This window comes from Notechis scutatus, chromosome 2 (genome assembly GCF_049901735.1).
Source record: "Notechis scutatus isolate UNSWTSFEM ecotype Mainland chromosome 2, rNotScu1.2, whole genome shotgun sequence".
In the NCBI taxonomy this organism is placed as follows: domain Eukaryota; kingdom Metazoa; phylum Chordata; class Lepidosauria; order Squamata; family Elapidae; genus Notechis; species Notechis scutatus.
In genome coordinates, this window is record NC_142010.1 from 168,860,640 (window position 1) to 168,885,051 (window position 24,412).

General features: G+C 38.1%; 1 gene segment (V, D, J or C); it reads right to left on the minus strand.

The window, feature by feature from the left end:
* Positions 1–1,250: 1,250 nt before the first annotated feature.
* Positions 1,251–11,166, minus strand: LOC113425233 (T cell receptor beta chain MC.7.G5-like). The segment is given in 4 exon segments: positions 1,251–1,414; positions 4,163–4,189; positions 4,838–5,167; positions 11,060–11,166. Coding segments are annotated over 4 exon segments (477 nt in total).
* Between the last annotated feature and the right edge of the window lie 13,246 nt (positions 11,167–24,412).

Sequence of the window (24,412 nt, forward strand, 5' to 3'; positions counted from 1 at the left end):
TCACTGCACCATATATCACACTACAGTATGAATCAATCAAGATCAAAGGGATGTCTCCTCTTGAATGCTTCACAGTAAAATGTGAAGAAGTCCTACTTGGGGCCTCCTCATTGATAGCATTATGAACCAAATAGTAGCCCTATTGGTTCTTGAAACTTCCTGGGAAAAAGCCCTCCAGAGCTGCAAGCTTTTCTCCTGAGGAAGCTTCGTACTTGTTTTGATTGTTTTGGGCAAGATATAACTCAACATTGGTACTAGTTAAACAAGATAGTTTTGAGAGAGAAAGAAAAAAAGAAGGCGAAGGAAAGAGAGAAAAAGAGATTACTGCACAGATATCAAACATGCTCACTTTTGTCAAAATATTGAAATAATGTTCCCGGTTGCAATGCAAACTGCACCTGTTTCATATCTATGTGCAACATCACAACACATGTACAAAGAAGGCAGTGCTTATAGAGGTATGCTGCTGCTTATACCACAAGCTTTTTCCTTCAGACGCTTCCGTTAACAACAACAATAGCAACAACAAAGTTCAAGATCACCTGAACTGCAGGAAAAAGATCTGGGTTACCAGATTTTATCTATATATAATTATAATACAGAGATAGATGTTATGTTCCCACCTAATTAATCACCTTTGGTTTTATAACACTTAAATGCCAAATTTTATTGAAAACCATTAGATAAGTATTTTACTAAAAACTAGAGTTAAAAGAAGAAAACCCTTCAACATCTCCTTCCACTTGTAAAATGATATTAATCTTAGAAGGATTAGTTTGCAAGATTTGGTCATTTTAACTTTGATACCACTGGATTTATGAATGAAACGCATCAAACTCAATCCAAATTTTCTGTTAGGAATGATTTTACTAAAAACAGGCAAAGAAATCAAGATTACTGACATGGGCAAAAGTCACCATTAAGCATCTTAAAGCCAATTATGAGAATTTTAAAAGGTCAAGATGCTTCTATCTTTTGCACTTCAATCTCACCCCATCACATTCAGTAGAATTTGCATGCATCAGATTGTGTGACATCTCTATAATTCTATGGCACCTCCCGGAGGGAAATGAGTCTCGTTGAATTCAATGGAGGCCATGTTCTGGGATGACAGGTTCATGTTCAGTGTAAAGCTGCAATTCTATGCATATTTCCTTCCATGTAAACATGGTTAAAATTAAAAAAACAACAACAGAGAGACATGAAATGCTATGAATGTTCCTACAGAGATAGTAACAAGAACAATAAGATAAGGGTGGGAACAACCAAACATTTTTTATTTAAAAAAAAAAGAATCAGAATGCCACTTTGGACTTTAAAGGCAAGAATCATTCTTCTTCTCTGTCCAGCATTCATTCAACTCAGGCGTGATGTTTCCAGGTAAAAGGCTTTTGTTGTATCAATTGCCACAGGACTGAAAAAAAGGAAACAAGGCAACTAATTAATCCTGGATTAAATACCTTCTCTTTTTTATTATTGCCATGTTATAAAAATATGTTGAGACTCTAGAAGGAGTGCACAGAAGAGCAACAAAGATGATTTGGGGATTGGAGGATAAAATATAAGAAGAATGGTTGCAGGAATTGGGTATGTCTAGTTTAGTGGAAAGAAGAACTAGGGGTGACATGATAGCAGAGTTCCAATATCTAAGGGGCTGCCACAAGGAAGAGGGGATCAACCTATTCTCCAAAGTACCTGAAGACAGGACAGGAAGCAATGGATGGGAACTAAGCAAGAAGACTAATCTAGTACTAAGAAGAAATTTCCTGACTGTTAGAACAATTAATCAGTGGAACAAATTGCCTCCAGAAGTTGTGAATGCTCCAACAACAGAGGTTTTTAAGAAGAGATTGGATAACCATTTGTCTAAAATAGTATAGAGTTTAAGCAGGGGGTGGAACTAGTAGAAGACCTTCAAGGTCCAATACAATCTTGTTATGCTGTTACTGTGCTATCTCTTGACACCAGAGCAACTATTAAAGGCCCAGGGGCACATTTCATACATGACTTCTCTTTGATTAAAGAGCCCAGATGCAGACTACAGAATTCCCATAGTGAAAGGGAAAACGTTGGAAGAAACTGGACAAACTGTCTTTTCTTACATGATGAGTCCTCTCCTCCAATTCAGTTCCAACTTCTAGCAGATCTTGGATAGTTGATTCCATAAATTTGTTTAAGGTAGAAGAACTTTACTTTTCAATATCCGTTCTGAACATGATTTAGATTATGATAGCATATAGTTTGGATTTACTTTCCAGAGTTACTTATACAACTTTGTATATCAGTGATACACAAAGATATTTGTTAGAAATGTCTTATGCCTATAGGGAACCATATCAGAGTCTGTTGGAACCAATTGATTATAACTATCATAAATAACAGTTCATTTCAGAAATGTTAGACTAGAACCCTGATAATACTCCCTGCATCCAATGAAATGGATTGGAGGCCATAACATTTTAAGTAATAATAAATTGGATAGATTTCAAGAGCCAGTTTGATGTAGTTGTTAAGGCATCAGGCTAGAAACTGGGAGTTGGCAAGGAAGCAAGGGCAAACCAGGACTTGACAGACAACAGCCAAAGTTCTGAAGATGTCCAAAAGCCTGCCTAAGCAGACCATGACTATGGTGAAATAAATTTTCCCTCTTTGTGCTAGTCATCCAAGATTTAGGTTCTTTATGGATGCTATTGTCCAGATTGCCATGAGGGAATTGGGTCATATATCCATTGTCTTATTTAGATTACTCTAATTAAGGACTTTTCCTCCCATCCCTTTCACCTAACCGTGTTAAAAGCTCACACAGCAGCTTTGTTTTTACTGCCATGCCCCCATGATTTGCCTTCATATCCTCCTCAGCACAAATGAGTAAGGCAAACACCCTCTTAACCTCCATCCAAAGTCAGGTTATACTCAATTACCAGGGAGGAAAATCAAGGGACTGACAATGATTGGGAACTGAGGCAGAATCGAGATTGGCAATCATGTTCTGCCACTTCAAGGGTAGATGAGAGGAACATTTTAACTCAGTTGAAGGGAAAGATTGTAGGAGTCTGCAAACAATGGACAGGGATATTGTTAAGGACAGGATAACAAATACAATGCATTTTTGCCAGGAACTGGATAAACCTGGATATAAAGAACACACATGGCACATTACCTTTTTTCTTATTTTCAAATGCATTATAAATGCCCCATACAAGGCACTCTTGAAAATGAGAAGAATATACACCAGTTTTCCAAGATTGGCTTGTCTGAGATACGATTCTAAATGTGACGGAAAAATAGGGAAAAATAACAATATGAGAAGTATGTGAGTGTGTGTGTGTGTGTGTGTGTATCTACATATATGTATACATACATACATACATACATACATACATACATACACACACACACACACACACACACACACACATGCAATATAGTTAAATGCTTAGTATTGGAATATTACCCTTTTTTTAAAGAGAGAGGGGAAAAAATCCTTTGAGAAAGATATTCTGTGGGCAGAAGCTGTAGGGAAGGACCAAAACTTTCCTTCTCCCAGGTTTCTTTTTTAGGTGTGTGGGAGGGTGAATTGTTTTGATTTGCTTTTATTGAATTGACAGCCTGTCATCTCACTCTTGTCCCCACCTTTCCAAACCCTATGTTTTTCTTGTGCAAACACACAACTGGAACCAAGAAGAGGAAAAGTGATTGCATATCTGGTCTAATGGGCACTCTCTTTGCTTCTGTTTTAAAATGTGAGAGAATTTGCTTGTTGGTTGTTTTTTTTAAAAGCAAACTGTTTAAAGGAAATAAACCATTGCTGTTGCTTCTCCTATCACCATCCCAAATAGTAGTAATTTGTATTCCATCTGCCCAAGTATGTCAAAATAACTTTTAAAAATGTAGGCTTGTTGCTGTATTTTAAAGGTAGGATTTTGTTTTTCCTGAAGACAGAAAAATCCTCAGTGATACTGAAATCAGATCTACATACAAATGGGTTTAATTTCTCAGATATATTCAAATAATTTGCAAAAATTAAATGTATTTCTCAGGAATGTAACATGTTGAATTTTGCCACACTTAATTCAAAGCTCATTTATACTTAGGAGTCCTGGAGAAAGTTGAAGATTCTGTGTAATATACATTCGGAATCAACAGACTAAACTCGACTTACCATTTGTGGAGGTCTTGCTATCACATTCTAAAAACAGAAGGAGGAAAATCCTCATTAGGTATATTTCATCATCATTGTCATCATTTCTATTACAACTAATAAATCCAACACAAAGAATAAAAAAAATAAAAAATGGAGAAAATTTGTGTTCAAGATTATTAGAAATATATAATTTATAAAGTGTGTGTGTTCTATCAATTTAATATTAGGTAGGTACATTCTAAGATTTAAAGGCAATGTTACTAAAGCAAGGCTCAAAAATCCACTCCTTAAAGACACTGTTCTGATTAGAGGTAACATGTAAATATTTTTAAGAGATAATAAAAATGGAAAAATAGTAAAAGAACTTTGCTAAGTTCTGACATTTTGCCTGAGTCATGGCTGTATCAGAAACTCTTAGACACACATCAGAAAATTATCAAATTTTGCAAATAGACAAATACAGCTGAGAGAGAAAAAGAGAGACAGTTCATTATGAGGGAATGAATCAGTACAAAAAGATTTAGCGTAAGCTATCACACTTGTCTAGGAATTGATCATGAAAATGTTTGCTAATATTTGTACTTTTGTTCAGCAAAATATATTTTAAAATGCTCACAAGGACAGTATACGGACAATTTCTAGCAAAGTTCAGAAAAGCCCCAGAAAGTGGAACTTAGTCTTCCTTTCACCCACCTTCTCCAGTTATGGAAGCTTCGTAACTTATGCTTTCGGAAGAATTGTAGAAATCGACTTTGCACTTGAAATTGTTTTCTGAATTCTGCCACTGGTTCCCAGGGATTCTTAAACGGCTGATCAGTGAATATTTCTTATTTTCGTATTTGGGCTCCTCTGTCTTTATTCCCTCTATTATATCCTTGTTATTTAGGGACCATGTAAGAATGACATGATCTGGATAGAAATCAGTAGCCAAACACACAATTGTAACTTTCTGCTTCTTTTCCAATTCTCTTTTGGATGGAGAAAATACGGTCACAGTTGGGGGTGTGATAATGTGTCCCTTTTCTGGAAGATAAAGCAGCATATAATGAAAAAGATGTAGGTCAAGCTATGGTTGACCTACATATGTCAGCTTGCCAAGTGCATCATGAAGTAATATTGCTGGCTCTGTCTTATTTAAGCACAGGCTGTTTCAGAAGAATAAGCTCATTCAGATGCCAGCCATTAAAAGTTGAGAATCAAGAAAGAGAGGCTAAATATCATACATGCACCAACAAATCAATCTTACAGTGATGGCATGTGGAGAATCAGAAGAAAAGTGAAGGAAGGAATTCAGGTATTGTCTCTGTGTCACCTGCAGCCCCAACCGTACAAGCATAATTCAAGCCTTGGTATTCAAATCTATACTCAGAGAATGGTAGAACTTCATGTTTGCTTGTTTGCTTGCTTGCTTCTTTATTGTTTATTTATTTATTTATATTTTGAGCCAGTTTTGACTCCTGGCAACCATCTGAACAAGTCCCTGCGGTTTTCTTGGCAGGTTTTCAGAAGAAGTGTGTCATTGGCTCCTTCCCAGGGCTGAAAGAGAATATCCCCCAGCTCTCTTCATGCCTAAGCAAGGGCTTAAACTCAGGGCATCCCACTTTCTAACCTGATGCCTTAACTATTACAGCAGACCTGGCCTTCTCTGAGTTTATATGCCACCCTTCAAAATGGGGTTTTCCCACAGAGACAAATATGGGCTTAGTTTTTATAGTTAAGGCAGTTTGATCTGTGAAAGTATCCACACTATCTGTCTGAGATTCTTATTCATCCAGGTCATGGTTGTCCCAAAGATGTTTTCTCAAAAGACAACTGTACAGATAAACCTCCAAGTGGCCTCAACAACTCTCAAAAAGAGTGCTAACAATCAGATGACTGCAAGGAATATACATTCTTCCATTGCCTACCATTCAGTCAGAACTGAAGAAGCTTCTTGGATGAGAAGCGACACATCTTCAAGGAAAAACAAAGTCCAGTTGCCTTTTGAAAAAGCATCTTTGGTATATCCACACTATCCCGCCCACATAATTAAATAACACCAGTTTTTAGGACCAGAGAATGTAGACCATATAATCAAGGACTGGTTCCCTTGCCCTATATGCCTTTATGGCTTTACTGAATAAGGAAGGGTCCAAAGTTTGCAATCTAGGAGTTACAGGTTTCTCCTTACAAAGGGAATACATTTTTGATAGGGACTAGTAGCAGTGAATCTACAGGTAGATAAATCATTTAATTTTCCCTTATGGGATAAGATGCCTGGCTGAGGAAAAGGCTGTCTCAACAAAAATTTTCATTCCAAGTCACAGGAAATAATAACTAAACTTTATTCTGCTTTGGTCAGACCTTACCTTAATTATTACATCCAGTTCTTGGCGCTGCATTACAGACTATCTGAAAACAGTTTCTGAGAATACCAATAAAAATGACCAAGAGTTTTGAAACTCTTCTGAACTGAGACTGAAAAACTTTGAGAAATGCAAAAGAACTTGACATCCATCATTTAAAACAGCATTTTTTTTTCTGCTGCCTTTCTATAATATAATCTCTTTAGCATCATCCAGGTGTTCAGAGACTAGCATGCTGCATTTCAAGCCTCAGGGAGGACTACAAGCCTCAGATCCAAGGTTATAAAAGTTTTTAAAAAGTCATATTTTCCTACCTTATGAAACATTGCTACTGTAGGATAACTACAATTGCAAACTGGCCCTTGAAATGTACGCCATACAAGTTTCTTTTGCCCTTAATTTCAACCTTACCTAGAACAGTAAGCCTGGTTCCTTGACCAAAGTGCAGCTTCTCATTGATACACAATGTGTTTTCCATGTATCATAACAAACATCTCACTCAAAAAGCTTTGTGGTTGTATTAGAATGGTTCCATTCTCTGACCAAAACTCTGATTTGCAATATTGTTGTTATTTGAAGATAAATGGATTCATCTCTTCACTGGGCATATTGGCTGGAACTAATAGAAACCAGGGTACAAAACACCTGAAAGATACCAGTTTCCTTAGCCCTACACCATATTATCTTGATGGATATGCTAAATAATTGCTTCAGATCTCCTTTATTCTCATAGATCTTACCTAGTACTGTCAGTCTGGTTCCTTGTCCAAAATTGAGTTTGTCAGAGACACACAACATGTCTGTCCTATAAATGAAACCTTTAGGAACTGCTATGTTGAAGGAATGTCTCCTGTTTATTAACTATCCATCCTGTTTCTGAACATTGCAGTGAGTCTAAAAGCAACATCCAAAGCTGAAGAATTGAAATGAACTTTTAGATATTATCTTGATATGTTTACGTTGGAAGTTACGCTTGCTCTTTGCTTGCTCTTTATTTATAGATTTTATATAACATTGATAGATTTTGTCTGAACATTAGAGTTTATCAATGAACATTTGTTTTTTATTGTTAACAGGTGCAGGCATCTGAACCAAAAGCATGCATGTTATAAATTCAATTGTTGAATAAACTAACACCTAGCCAATTTATTGCCATTAATATAATAATTATAAGTACCCCTCACAGTACCAATTGCCCTATATTAGATAATTCTTTCATCTGTTCACATTTTCTATTGTCTGACTAATTTGTTTGACTAAAAGAAAAATAATAAGCAATAGATCTACACAATCATAAAAACAGTACTGCGGTGGCCATCAGAAAGCGTCCATGATTCTTGGTATTGAATTCTTATACATTTCATACAGCCAAGGAAGATGGTATGAAAGAGATTTCTAGGCTTTTCTGTTTCATCTAGTCACCTCACGTAAATCTCATGGTGACAGTCTTAGCATACAAATTATTGATCTGTATTTTACAAGGAGAATCCTTTATATAAGGAGTTCAAAGGAATACATATATCTCCATGTTACTCTCAATACACCCTTGTAAGGCAGGCTGAGGTGAAATACTACAATCTATCAATGAATCAAAGTCACATTTCTTAAGTCCACTGCATAACCCACCATGCTGTCCCCCTCCTTAATTTTCACATAGGAGTTGCTTCCTAAGATCCTACGTGTTGTGCCTAGCTTCCATAGCAAAGAATCATTCAATCCACATAAGACCCCACAGCATATAACTTACCTAATACAGATACTCGAGTCCCTGGGCCAAAGTTCAGTTCAGAATTTATCCACAGCATGAAATCCTATTACTAAAAAAGATGCTTCAGCTCAGAGAAAAAGTCACCCATGTGCACGAGCAGCAACTTTTTCTCTGGGGAGAAAGCACCTTTCGGCTAAATTGAACTCTGATCCAATTCTTACACTTTTGGGTGCAATTGTGTACATGCTGTATTTATATCCTTCAAATATTGATGGACATACGAGGAGGGAGAGCTGAACTGAGAAATTAAATGGGGAATTTTGTACTTAGGGATGGCATGTCTGGGTCAAAGCACTCTACCATTCCTAGTGATCTTCATAGAAACAGTGTGATTTCCTGTAAGGAGCAGCAGGAGAGCATGGAAGTCATCAGGGCCATTTTTTCAAAAGATCTTATCACAGTGATTAGAGCTATCCTTGACTAATGAGCTGACAGAGACGAGCAGGAAGGCTTCTGGAAAAAAAAAATCCACATGCTGTTCATATTCATCTTTGGCTGTCCACGTTGAACCATTGGTTTATTAAAGTTGACACATTTACAACTTCTCCTTCTCCCTCTCTCCTTTTATTTTCCCCAGTCTTTAAGGACTTTGCCTTTTGATCTCTGCCAATATTAGCATGTATAATCTATGCTATCTCCATTTCTATAGCAATACAGAGCCATGTTTTTTCAGCACATTTCTACCAGTTTCCATTCGATTTCCTTACCCCAAGCATTCAGCTTGGTCCCTTCTCCAAAGTAGGTCTGCTTAGTATTGCACAGCTGGAAAGGACATGAAATAAATTTCCCTCTGGATTATCCACAAGGAAACTGATAGGTTTTTCTTCGTCCTATTCTGTCGGTTACAATTAGAAAGCTGTTCCATCAAAGTTGGTTCCTTCTGCCCCTTGGTCTTAGTTTTTCCAATGCAGAAAGAGAAGGTCTAAGGCTCGCTGCTAGAAGGCATAAACTTTTGTTTCCTCTTGATTTGTCACGGATATTTAGTTAAGGAGCACGTTGTTATCTAAAGCCATCTGTTTCCTAAGAATCTTTTTCATGCTTTGAGGCCGAAAGCCAACAAAGCAGAAGTCATAACCGTCATCTGTACGAGCATGAATTTGCTCTTATGTAAAAACTGAAATTATGAGGAGTGGGATGTTTGATTCATAAATGTGTTTGACCATCACTTGTTGACTAAACATCCAGTGTGACTTCTGTGTATCGGGTGTATGTGTGCAGGTATGGGTCATAGCAAGACAGAAACAGGGGATGGACACAAACAGAATATGAAATGGACCATACCCAATTTATAGAATTTTCTTAACACATCATAAATGTTCAGGCTAAACTAGATGTGGCAGCAGTGAATCTATCAACTGACTGATCACTGCAAAATGAGGGTTAATGCGGGGAAAATTGTAGGTGCAACATGAAAAGCAGTGATCAAATTCTTCCTTTACACAGATTTTTGGTTTACCCATCAGTAATTTTTCTCAATCCGTTGTTTTCTCTAGTGGCCAGGACTTTATAAATAGAAATGATTTAATTAGGGAAAGAGTAAAACACAAATAAGAAAGGATTCAACTTAAATCTCCCCAAGCTTTCAATCTCTTCTGTCTCACTTTTATAGAAGATTGGCATAATTTGTGTTGAAGTAGCCCTAATTATATCTAATATTCAATAAACAATTGCCAAGAGACCTATTGATAAATATGAAGAGATAGATGTTGGCAATCAATTCCAACAGAGAACATAGAACATTAATGTTTTAATCAGTTGAGTTTTATAGCTTTAATATGATTTTATATTCTTTTAATTTTTGATTGAGGGCTGCCCAGAGTTGACTGAAAGATGGGTGGCTATGTAAATGTTTTAAATCAATAAAATAAATAAATTAAACTTTCTGCTTATTTTTACTAGTCAGACTCAGTCAAAAGGTTATTTATGTGAAATTTGCTAACAATCTTTCCTCCTGAAACAAATTATAGAAACCCAACAGATTTTCATGGGACTGAAGGAGAGAAAGAGACCTACATATTCTAACATGCATGATGGATTCTTCTCAAGCAATAGATGCCATAATGGTCAAGGAAAGCCAAAAGAGATGTTCATGACAACACATTTTATGAGGAGGGATGAATGTTGGAAGTAATCTGTACTTCAGCCATATGTGTTTAGAGTGTCAGTTACATGGGTTTCTTCATTCTAGATCAAGGATTGATACATTAACATTTTAAGAAATTCAGTCTTGCTTGTAATAATAAGCTATGGATTTTGTCTTACCAAGTACTGTAAATTGAGTTCCTTTTCCAAAGTGCAGCTCAGCATATGTACACAGTGATGAAATCACCACATAAAATAAATGGTAATTCTGGTTGAGGTTTCTCTCTCTCTCTCTCTCTCTCTCTCCCTCCCTCCCTCTCCAACTATAGTTTGAATGCACCCTCACATCCCAAATGGCATTCAGTTGTCAGTTGACATGCAAAGGAGGAGAAATAGGAAAAAACAACAACAAGCAAGGCTCTGCTTTGCTCCATTTCAAAGTATCCACATAGAAAAACTAGAACTTTCTAATTATATGCATCCAGGATATTCAATACTTAATTAAAATTAATACTTATGTATAATCTTATCATCAGGGTGGATCTTGGTGATCACTAAAATGTATTTATTTATTTTCTTTTAGAAAACAGTTATCATTTTTAACTTGGGGTGTACAATTATAAAAAGTTAAAGTTTTTCTAAGCAAGCGAAAACACACTCCCGCTAATCTCATGTATTTAAGGCAAGAAAACCTCACAAAACAATCTTTGATGAACTTACCTAACACTGTCAGTCTAGTTCCCTGGCCAAAGTACAGCAATGTGTTTGACACAGTATTGAAGAGCATTACAAGAATATCCCAGAGAGCTTATCAGCTTGAGACAAATTCACTAGTGTGTGAATCATCTCTCATTAACACACAAGATAAGTGCATAAATGAACAAACTTTTTGGAAAACATTGGGACTTTTTATCTTTTAATGAGGAAAAATGAACTAAATCAGAGGTCACTGTCAGTTCAGGTTCTCCCTCTGGGTGATTTTTCTTGTCTTCTGTCTCTAGAACCTCATTATTTATTCTCCTAATCTTGACTAATTTCAACTAAATCTATTGATCTTTTCTCCTTTTTCCTAAGATGAATGTGAAGAAAATATCTGGCAAACCAAAGAGCCACATTCCAGAGGGGCAGCGGTGTTGGTCTGTTGTTCCAAAATTGCAAAAAAACAAACAAAACCCGAGGCATTTTAGAGACAAATTGTATCATCTTGGAGCAAAACCTACTTCATAAAATACTTACATTATTAACTGCAAATCACATATACATTCATACAGGCAAGCACAAAATGGCCCCCAAATTAAATTAAATATAAGGCTGACTATGACAAATTTTATATGGTACAATTGCTACTTTTTCTTTTTCATTTCCCGATCTTCTGGTCATTGTGTTTATAAAGTTTTCTTTTGTCTCTTTATATATCACTGAGTGTATCTATCATGCCAACCTGGCATAGTTCCAGGCCCTCTAAAGTTTCTGTACAGCTATTTCCTCTTTTCTTCCCAAACAAATTTTGTCTGTTAAAATATACAAAAGAAATGAAATAAAATATAAAAGAGATCCAAATGTATCTGGATTGCCTGGAAAAGTTATAAATGAGACAGGAAGGTTATGTATTAAAAATCTCCTCTGGAAACACTATTTGGATAACTTGTCTGCTCTTGATGAAGTAGAATCTTCCCTGTGAAAGCCGTAGGGGGCCATTATTGCTTTATATACCTATTTTTTCTGTTTATATTTTAAACAGACCTTGCATGTATCCCTTCTTATCCAACACTATCCCTTGAATCAAGTTTCAAGAAAAATGTTGTTTGGTCTTTTACCAAATTATTGATTCCTACAGTTATTATTTGTCTCCAACATGTACACGTACCCAGTGTGGAAATTCAGAATAATGACCAAAGCAGGGTCAAAGACTCACTCCAACCACATCTTAAACATGTTCCACTTGCCACATCTCTGATCCTTCTCATGGAAAGTTTTAATACTTAGCTTTCAGTGTTTTGGAAAGGAAATATGGATTGAGACCAAATATGCTAGTGATATTGAGATAGTCACACTCCTGCTATTGCCTTGCCTTCTCTATAGTGGCAACTGTGCAGATCTAACAATCCTCTTCTATGAAATTGAGTCAGAAAAGGAGAAGATGCTATTCCCTAAGAGCCATGGTGGCGCAGTGGTTAGAATGCAGTATTGCAGGCTAACTCTGCCCATAGTCTGGAGTTTGGTCCTGATGATTCAGCCTTCCATCCTTCTGAAGACGGTAAAATGAGGATCAGGTTGTTGGGGGCAATATGCTGACTCTGTAAACGGCTTAGAGAGGGCTGTAAAGCACTGTGAAGCAGTATAGTGCTATTGCTATTTGGCCAACAAGCATTTTTTAAAAATCCTTTTGAATGGGGAATAGGTTCAGTGCCTTGCTGCTGCTGCTTCTGCTGTTTAGAGACTAATTATTCACTAGCACATATTGTCCACATAATCCTCTACCACCATTAAAGAACATGATCCTTCCCCCCGCCATATTTTATACTTTTTTCCTTTGCCTGCTAGATCGTATGTTTATATACTCATGTTCAAATATTGCTTGACTTGTGACCATTCAAAGTTATGATGGACACAAAAAAGGTATTTATGACCCAGATTTGAAGTTCTAACAACTGCTTTCCCATTGTCACCCGATCACATTTTGGGCACTCAGCAACCAGGCAACAGTCATGGCTGTTTGCAGGATTCTGCGGTCATGTGGATGCAACTTATTGCATTGTTTTTGCTGGAAACTGGCATATTTTTTTTGGTTTTTGGCAAAAAAAAAATGCCCATTATGGACAGTAGGTTCACAATGCAGTCATTAAATTTGCTTAATAACTGCAGATTCATTTAACAACCGTTGTGATTCACTTAATGTCTACTGCAAACAAAGTTGTAAAATCAGGTTAGTCACATGATAACCTGTTTAACAACCAGCATAAGTTACAACCATAATTCCGGGCTCAATTAATGTCCCATTAGAGGAGAATAGTTGTAGCTAAGGGATAAAATGAGAGGTCCTTGGTGCTCTCTGAGCTTGGTTGTTTTCTTGCAGATCTTTCATTACCCAAACTAGATAACATCATCAGCGCTAGTAGGAAGAGGAATTGGCTCTCATTTTATATTCTAGTAGCTTGTCCTGTCAGTATTGGTGGGAGTGAACTTGATGGTTCTTTGTTGGGCTGTTTATTGTTAGCTTGTCTGGCAGTTCCTTGACTGGAATGAGGCTTACTTTTTGATTGTTAGTCTAATGCTAATCTTGGTGTTAATCTCTGCTCATCTGGATGTTAATGGCTGGTCAGGAGGCTTTTTGATCTTTTTGTTCCTTTTTGGATTGTTGATTGTCTCTTTTGAATGGTATGTATTGGTTGTTTATGTCTATGTGCCTGTTGATGGTCAATTTGAGAGTGCCAGGCTTCCAGGAATTCTCTAGCATTTTTGGACTTGGCTTGGCTGAAGATGGTCACTATTTCCCAGTTGAAACTATGATTAAGTCTGTCCATGTGTTGTGGAAATTAAGGAGTTTTCACCATATCTTCTGACTGCTAGTTAGAGTTCATGAATGCACTGTGCTAGTCTTCTGCCTGCTCATCCTGCATAGTGGCTCTTGCAACCCTTATACTATATGTTGTAAATGACTCCTGTTTTTTCTTCTGGGGCTGTTGGGTCTTTTGGTTTATTTAGTATGTTTTGGAGGGCTTTAGCTATGGTACCGTGTGGTTGTAATAGTCTGTTGGTGATTTCTGAAATGTTTTTGGTATATTGTGGTGTTATCCTTTTCACACCTCATGTTGGTTGTGCTATATTGGGTTGAACGATCAGGCACTTTTGGATGAAGTTGCATGGATATCCATTTTGTTGAAAGATGTATAGATAATCTGTTTCCTTTTTTCTGATGTTCGGGGTTGGTGCAGTGAGTTTGTGTTCATCTAAATAGTGTTCTGACACAGTTTCTTTTATGATAGGTTGGACTGTTACATTGTTTGTGGAGCACTTGGTAGGTGTGTGTGTGTAGCTTTTTGATAGACTTGTGTTTATAGTTTGCCATCACTGTCTCCGTTGATGTGAATATCCAGGAAAGGTTGTTGTCTTCTTCTCTTGTGAATTTTATTCCTTTGTATATGTTGATGGTCCTTTGTTATTATAACAAAGGTGTCATCTACATACTGGATCCATACCAGTGGTAGTATTCAAATGAAGTTGCTACCGGTTCAGTGGGCGTGGCTTGGTGGGTGCGCTGTGCACACATGCACACTTTGCGTGCATGCGTGTGCCAAACGTGCACTTTGCGCAGGCGCAGAGGCATTCTAACTCGCCTCCTGCAAGCCTGCACGATGCCGGTCACTGCAGCAGCTGCCACGCGGCGCTATTCTGCACCGCGCAAAGCAGCTGCGCTTTGAATTCTGGCCATAAAAGTGAGTATGGGAGGCCAGGCAGGCGGGTGGGCCAAACACAGAGCAGCGGAGAGAACCGGTTCCATCTCCGCTGCTCATCACCGCTACCGGCTCTCCAGAACCGGGCAGAACTGGTCGAATGCCACCACTGATCCATACTTTGGATTGTATGTGTAGGAGACATAATCTGCCATAAGGGACAGAGATCTTGCCCCCCCCCCCAAAAGCCATACAGCTCTGTATTGTGCAATCTACTATGGCAATTCTAGCAAAATCCTATTTGGTAAGCAAGGCAAGGCAAGGTTTTTGTAAAGGGCTCTCCACGAAATGAATCATTGTGCCCCCTGTCCCCACAATGATTGAGCCTCATACAGAAAGATTTCACTTTTCTACTCTATCATCACTCCCAGCAGTGAAGTGAAAGTTTCCAGCAAGAGTGACAGCTGCGGAACTGGTAAGAACCTTCAAAGGTTTGCAGGCAGGTGCAAAGTTTCTGAAAGCGTTCTCTGTTCAGAAAGACATAACAGACCTTTTTTTTTTCCTTTCTCCTTTCTTAGTGCTGTTTCAAACTGGTATCCTTTCTTCAAAATATTCCTCATGACTCTGTTGTGGGGCTTGAACAATCTGCCCAGAGATGGACAAGGAAATACCTACCCAGTTTTCTAAAAGGGTCTTTGACCAACATCAGCTTTGACTGACTGATTAACTATCTACTTTCCTGGTCAGAAAAAGAAATCTCTGCAGAGAAGTTAAGAACAGCATAAAGATTAAAATTTTAGTGAAAGAGGGATATAATTAAGACTGTGTAGTACATTGGTGATGAACTAGAGAAACCCTACTCAAAACCTTAGCTCATTTTCAAGATGGAAGCAATACATCTACTCTATCTAACAGTAAACTAAGCTTTATTGAGGAAATATGAAACATTTAAAGGCATATAAATTTGCTAGCTATTCTTACAGAATATCTATAAGCACTCATTAAAACCTGGAAGAAAAATACTTGTCTTTTCTGGTTGTCTACTCTGAAATTATTTGTGAACATCTTTCAAGACTATTGAACTATATGACTATTGCTTCTTGAGAAGCCACATCATTTGGGGTGATATCTAAACCAATCTGATTCTGCTGTTCATGTGGGAGGAGTTTGAAATTCTCTCCTAATTTGTTGCAAGACTCTTATGACTACCTTGATGTGTAAACATGCACAGTGGCCAAATCATGTAGTCCAGCTATACCATCCATTCAACAGAGAAGTTTGATACTGCTCTCAAAAATGCTTTAAGTTCATAAGAAAAAGGCGGAAAAAAAACAAAAAACCCCAAACCCACAGTTGTCACTTTAAAAAAATGTTTAGTTTTTTTTTTTTCAAAATGGTGTGTAGCAAATCTAGTGCTCATCTTTCTGGTATGTGTATGGGAAAGAGCAGAGGTGTTAGGAGCAGCACGATCAAAGTCCCATTCTTTTCTTTTTTTTCTTTTAATGTGATAGAGCTGTGGCCACCATCTTGACTTCTTTTGTCTACCCTTTGCAGACACATAGGAGAGAAGCAAGAGAGAGAGAGGTGCAGATTTTGATTCCAAGCTTCCATGTGAAGATTCTGTTGTGATGATTCTTTCAGTGTCTCTTTTGTCTTCTCTCATCCTACCCTTCATGAGACAGTTTTTGCAGGGAGCTCCTGAAACATTCTAGCATAGTGAAGCTAGAAGCCCAGAAATAAATGGCAGCATCCTCAGAGCTCATTTTGTTGATTTGCAATGAATAGTGTCAGTGGTGGGATTCAAATTTTTTTTACTACCAGTTCTGTGCGCCTGGCTTGGTGGGCATGGCAGGGGAAGGATACTGTAAAATCTCCATTCCCTCCCCACTCCCTGGGGGAGGTTACTGCAGAATCCCCACTAACCTGCTTTCCAGCTCCCTTCTCCTGTGCAGGGCAACAAAAGAAGACCCAGCCGATTGTCTGGGACTCGGGAGGCAGAGAGTAGATGGGGGGCGGGGCCAGTCAGAGGTGATATTTGCCGGTTCTCCAAACTACTCAAAATTTCCGCTACTGATTCTCCAGACCTGGTCAGAACCTGCTGAATACCACCTCTGGTTTATGCTACAGGATCCAATCTGGGTCGGTCACCGGAACCAGAGTTTTGTCTTCCGAGCTTTTGGACTCATGCTAGAACCCATTTTCAGGGAATTTCTCTCTTGCAGAGCGTGTGCTGTTCTGTGTGTGGTATTTATGTGGTGCCTATTGTATGTGGCTTTTTAGATGTATATTCACCTTCATTCATGATGGTTTATGCCTTCTGAGACTGGTGAGATAGAGGGCAGAATCACCTTAACCAAGTTGAATTACACCCTCTTTTCTTATAATGACTCAAAGGACACTTAATTTGTGCAGTGGATATATTTACTATCTGAGTTAATTGAAGACTAATTTCTTAGAGACAAATAAGGAATGAAGACATTAGATCGGCCAGGAATTATATGCTGGCTAACATAATGGAGATGGCATGAATTTAAATCAGAGAGAAAATGAGGTAGCATGTGATATCCTAGAAAAGGGCACTTTTGCTATAGTGATGGATGCTTATTATGTTGCTAAAGAGCTTGCAGCTCCAAAAATTATAATACAAGGGGGAGGTAAGGCTGAAGTTGAAAACATTTTGAAAAATAAAAATAAAATTAATCCTTAGGGTTGGCGGGCAAGCAAATCTCAGCAAAAGACGGGCTGGTTCTGATCCTTATTATCTCTATTGCTCTGTTTCCTTGTTGTGTTAAGAACAAACAAATTTTAAAAAAGTTAATTTCAAGAATACCAAATGGAGGGTTGGTGGAAAGGAAAGATCCACAAAAGAAATACACAAAATATGCCTTTGATCTTGCAGTTCGGATCCAAATAGATGGTTTGAATGGGATTCAAATTATGCTGGGATCAAAATCAAAGCCGCTTCCTGGGGGATTGTTCAGAGCAGGTCAGCAGGTAAGCGCATACATCCAATACAAAACACAATAAGGTTACTTCCCCCTTGCAACGCCCCTGTAATTTTAAGACAAAAGATACCATATTTTTTCACGCAATGGCTTTCTTTGGAATGAGATAACTAAAATGCTACACTCTTCCTCCAATATTACAACAAACTTCATCACTAAAGGGGCTCGGCTAATCTGCAGTGCATATGTGGCTGTGATTGATCCCACAGGATAGGATGTCATCTAAGCAGGGAAACATAATTTTGATGTGGATGGAGACCACCAGAGAATTCAATGACTGCGGGTCATTGAAAGTATGGAAACACGCAAGGCAATGCAGAAAGGAAACTACAGGGATGTAATCATGAAATCACCAAGGAACAAGCATTACATGTAGGAGATTTGACTTTGTATAAAAAAATTAAATTTATTTTAAATCGGCGAAGAATTTTCTTAGTGTTTATGTTGCCATCTGCTGGCTATAGTGAGTCTTAAAACAGCTTTGGCTTGAGAAACATGATTTAGATCAGTATTTCTCAACCTTAACCACTTTGAGTTATGTGGACTTCAACTCTCAGAATTCCCCCATGCATATGTGGATTTCAACTCCCAGAATTTCCTATGCTAGCTGGGTGTGGGAAACAGAGCTTATTGTTTTTACAGAAACTACAGAAGACATGCTAGCCTGTGAAGAAACTACATTGTATGTATTTCTAATCTCACGAGCTAGGCTGAAGCCCAGGGGTGGGATTCTACAGGTTCGCACCTGTTCGCTAGAACCAGTAATTCTAATATTCTAAGCAGTAATATTCTAAGCAGTTCAGAGAACCGGTTGTTAGAAGAAATTACTGGCCTAATCCTGTAAGGAAGGTAGGAAGGAAACATTCTGGTGTTACTTACAGAAACTGCCTCCCCATTAACCCTTATTACATTCTTGGCAGAACTAGACTTCCTGTCTCTGGAACTTCTCTGGAGGTTTTTTTTCCTCCTTTGCTGGTACTTTGTTTGTGTAGAGTAACCATTCAAAGTTACAATGGCACTGAAAAAAGTGACTTATGACCATTTTTCACACTTATGACTCTTGCAGCATTCCCACAGTGATGAGAGGCCAGGCGAGGAGATGCTTGCCTCAATGTTAGTGATGTTGAGTTGGCCACACCCAGCTAGTTACATGACCACCAAGCCACACCCACCAAGTAAGCCACACCCACAGAACCGGTTATTTAAAAATTTGAATCCCACCCCTGCTGAAGCCTGAGAATTGTATGTAGGAAGGCCCCTGTTACTCTAGAAACCCGTCTTAACCAGAATTTGCTGAAATGATAGTTATTTCAGAGACAACCCCTAGGAACTAGGGCCATAAAAGGTAATTTGTAAATAAAGAGACGGAGCGATATAATAGAGTAATGGGAGATGTAATCAGGGGTGGAGATAATTTATTCATTTTAGATGCTTTGGATTGATTGTGACGGCATGAGTACTAAGCCAATGAGGAAAAAGTGGGAGGTAAATTTGTAATGGCAATAGGGAATATAAGGGAAACATATCGATGATTTACAGTGTGTCCACTTACTTGTGTGTGCTTGGAGGCACCCTCTTTTCAAAGTAGTAAATAAAATTACCATTGTTTTCTCTTGGGAGTTTTGGCTGGTGTTTATTTATTTCAAAACTAGACAATGAATCTCACACTAGGGAACTCTGGGAGCTGAAGTCCACACATCTTAAAGTACCGTAGCTAAAACTGAAAAACACTGATTTAGATCTAATAAAACTTTTAACAAAATATGAAATTGCCCAATTTTCTAACTGGCTGTTTTATATTATTCAACTGATAGTAAGTATCTGATTATTGACCTCTTGTTTGTTTTGCAGTATTTGTGCAACCCCAAAGGACTCAACCCAGAGGCAGGATTCTACCGGTCCAGCCCAGTTCTGCCAAACTGGTAGCTTCGAAGATCAGCTGAGCAGGAACCAGACCATCTGGGCTCTAGGCTGTCCTTTATTTCCTGCTTTTTCAACCTGATCTGCTTTGCGCGGCACAGTTGATTGCTGCACAGGCTTGCAGGAGAAGATGATTTTCAAATTCACTGAACCGGTTATTACACCGGCTGAATCCCACCCCTGACTCAACCTATGGATTCTGCGGTGGTTTATTCTTGAATAAAAACAAGGAGTTCTCTGCTATAAGGCTCACTCTGTACAAAGACACAACATATCAGGGGGACAAAAGAATGGGTAGAATGATTAAGGGATCAGGGTAGAAACTTGAAGATCATGAGTTCTAGTCCTGCTTTAGGGACGAATCCTGCTGGGGGATCTTGGGCAAGCCACTTTCTCTCAGCCTTGGGAAGGAGGCCATGGCAAACGCATCCCATGGATTTAGTTTTGGTCTGGTCAAGCTGTTGATATACCTATTCCCAAGACACTTGCCAAAAGCAACACCAACCATAAGAACCTCCGTTCTCACCCTGACCTAACCATACAGCAACGTGCCCGCTCCCATGTACTCCGCACAGAACTCAAAAAACGTCTAGACAATGGAGAGAAGGACCTGTACATTGACTACCATGCTGACTGTATCAAAAGTAAGTCACACAATCCGCAACTCAGCTTTAACCTTCAACCACAACCCTACTTCAACCAATCCACCATCACCCAAGACTTGGCATGCACACCTCTAACTACCTCAATTCCAACTACAGCTGGCCTTAAATGCAAGCTACTCAATGCAAGAAGCCTTGTGAATAAAATACCTGAATTTCTCCTTTTACTAAATATGGCTAAATTTGACATCATATTTGTTTGTGAAACATGGCTCAACACATCTCTCCCTGACTCCATTACCAAAGTAAGAGACTATCATGTTTACCAATCAGATTGTGAAATTCATAGAGGAGGTGGTGTTGCTATCTTCTATAAAAAGTCCTTACATCTAAAAAACATCCAAGTTACTCTTACTCTTCCTGAGACCATCATCTGTGAACTATCCTTAAATATCACATTTTGATTCTTAGTATGTTACAGAGCACCTGATTATGACATCGAACATGTAAACAAGCTAAATTCACTACTAACATGGGCAACATCCTGCCCACATGCTTTTATCTTTCTTGGTGACTTCAATCTACCTCACATTAACTGGACCCTAAGCGAATGTACAACTGAACCCATACATACAACCTTCTACAATGCTATTACAAATCTGGGACTGGAACAACTAGTAACCAATAATACTAGACTTAACAACTGCCTCGATCTCATCTTCTGCAATAGTTTGAATTTAATTTACGGAATACAAACTAAAGAACCCTTTTCCAACAGTGACCACAATATGATTGACTTTTGTCTCAAAATACGCCCACACAAAAATCATCACAATGATGTAATCCCCAATTATAACTTCAAAAAAGGCAACTATGATCTTATAGACAACGATCTTCATCCCTTGATTGGCAATCTCTATTCACTGGATGCAATACTGTTGAAGACCATTACAACATATTTTTACTTGAAGTCAAAAGACTCATCAAACTATATGTACCAATAACAACTTCCAAAAAAAAAAAAAAAAACAGATTACCCATAACAATAAGGAAACTCCAATCCAAAAAGGGATCACTCTGGCAGAAAAACAAATCTGGTCACGTTGCCAACTTCAAAAGCTGATACAAAAATTTATGCCACCAGATAAAGACTGAATGTACCAATTATCACATCAAACAAGAGGAAAACTTTCTACACACCAATTCCACCCACGCTTTTTACAATTTTGTAAACAACAAACTAAAAGACTCAAGGTCCATCCCTCCCCTGATAGGACCTAATGATAAAGACTGCAACGATGACACCATTAAAGCCAACATCTTTAACACATTCTTTGGCTCAGTATTTGTAAACAGCAATGGATCATGCCCAGTATTTCCTAGCCAAACCACAGAAAACTACAATGATCTAATACATATCGATTTTACAGAAGACAATGTTGAAAAAGCACCACCCAATCTAAAACCATCTCTATCTATCGGACCAGACGGAATATGTGCCTACTTCTTAAAAAATCTATCCACTGCCATAGCCGAACCTCTAAGCATAATCTTTGAAAAATCTTTCAGGACCAGCTCTTTGCCAAAACTATGGTCACAAGCCACGGTCATCCCCATCTTCAAAAAGGGAGAGCCTAGCCTAGTTGAAAATTACAGACCAATCTCCTCATGCTGCATCACCTGTAAAGTCATGGAATCAATTATTAACCAATCCATTATCCTCCACTTAGAGACAAACAACCTACTCTCTAATAAACAATTTGGTTTCAGAAAAAAAACCTATCCTGTAATCTGCAACTCTTACACTGTAAAAACATATGGGCTACACAACTCGATCAGGGCAAAACAATAGATGCAATCTACATAGACTTCTGTAAAGCCTTTGATTCAGTGGTACACGACAAACTACTCCTAAAACTAAAATCTTATGGTATCTCTGGACAACTGCATAACTGGATAGAAGCATTCCTGTCAAACAGACAACAAATGATCAAAATTGGCAGTGTCCGATCAAATTCTGTACCTGTCAATAGTGGTGTCCCCCAAGGCAGTGTTCTAGGACCAACTCTCTTCATACTCTACATAAATGACCTCTGTGATCACATTAAGAGCAACTGCATTCTCTTCGCAGATCATGTAAAACTGTTCAATACCACAGATAATACTGCTACCCTTCAAAATGATCTTGACTATGTATCAGAATAGTCAAACAAATGGCAACTTCAAATCTCAACAAATGTCTTACATATTGGCAAAAAAAATCAGAAAATAAAATACAAGCTGAATAATCAAGACTTTGTTGATGATCCAAGCCCTGTAAAGGACCTTGGAATACTCATCTCTAATGATCTAAGTATTAGAGCCCACTGTAACTACATAGCCAAAAAGGCATTAAGAGTTGGTAACCTAATCCTACGTAGCTTTTTCTCTGGTAATATCACACTACTAACTAGAGCATACAAAACATTTGCTAGACCAATACTCGAATACAGCTCACCTGTCTGGAACCCACATTACATATCTGATATTAGCACAGTTGAGAAAGTCCAGAAATATTTCACAAGAAGAGTTCTCCACTCCTCTACTCGTGGCAGAATACCTTATGCCACCAGACTTGAAATTCTAGACCTAGAAAACCTTGAATTACGCCATCTTCAGTCTGATCTAAGTATGGTATATAAAATCATACATTGCAATGACTTACCCATCAATGAATACTTCAGCTTCAACCATAACAACACAAGAGCGCACAATAGATACAAACTCAAGGTTAACTGCACCAAACTTAATTGCAGGAAATACGACTTCAGCAACAGAGTGGTCAATGTCTGGAATACTCTACCTGACTCTGTAGTTTCTTCCCCAAACCCCCAAAACTTTAACCTTAAACTGTCTACTATTGACCTCACCCCTTTCCTAAGAGGTCTGTAGGGGGCGTGCATAAGCACACCAACGTGCCTACCATCCCTGTCCTATTGTTTCTTTTATTTTTCTTATATGTACCCATTTCATGTATTCATAACTATTTATATACTTATACCTATTATCTTGTAAGCGATTGACAAATCAAAATAAATAAATAAATAAATAAATAAACTGAAACTGGCAATCCCAGGGGTAGAATTGGAAGAGACCCAAACTCACAGGAAAGACCAAAAGGGAACAGAGATGGAAGGGGCTCATATGCCTATTACTGTTTCTCTTCATCACTGCAGTGATAGTATCCTTGAACAGCAAGAAGTTGGACCTAATCCAGTTACAGAGATGTGTTTGGATGGCACCCACACCTAGAAACGGCCCATCTTACACCAAAAGAGAATACCAAGAATTTAAGTGCATTCGTTCAAAACCAAGTTGATGCTCTTACAATCTGCTTGCTGTAATACTAATGTGTATAACCACATTAGTGAAGTAAAACTTTTACATAAATGCCAGTATATGATGCCATTCTAAATAATTATGGCATATATTGGTGTGAATGAAATATGAATGCTTAGAGGAGAGGAGGAGAGGAAACCCACTTAAGGCAGTCCATGAAAGCAGAAAAATTGGCTCAGGAGGGTTTCAATACATACATCACTTGAAAAAAGCACCAGGAAACTGGAAAGTTTTGAATATTTAAAAGAAGACACAAGTTATCGTTCTCACAGCAACAGAACACCCCCATACAACTGATGGAACCTATTAAACTGAATTGGAGGAGGTAATAGCCTGCCTGTAGAATAGCACAAAACTAGCTGAAGCTGGTTGGTGCACCTATTGAGGACTTTGTAAAATGGGAACAACCTAAATGAATGGTTGTAGGTAGAGGATTACCTATAATTCATTTGGGGTTTTTTCTATAGTATTTCTCTATCCTCCATCAACCCATTTTAGTGCCCTATCATTGAATACTCCAAGGGCCTTCCTAGTTAATTTCGTATTCCACATGCATTTGTTTTAATGTTTTTATCCCATATGCTCCTCAGAGTCTTTTCCACCCCCCTTTTTTTTCTACATCTTTTATCAACCACTTGAATAACATTTTCCAGAATCCTGGATGGATTTATACTCAGAAGCTTTCTGGTTTTGCACATTGTATTTAAGCAAAAATATGCATACTTTCTACATTTGTTATTTTGAAGCACTTTTCAGACCTGCCCCAATCTGATC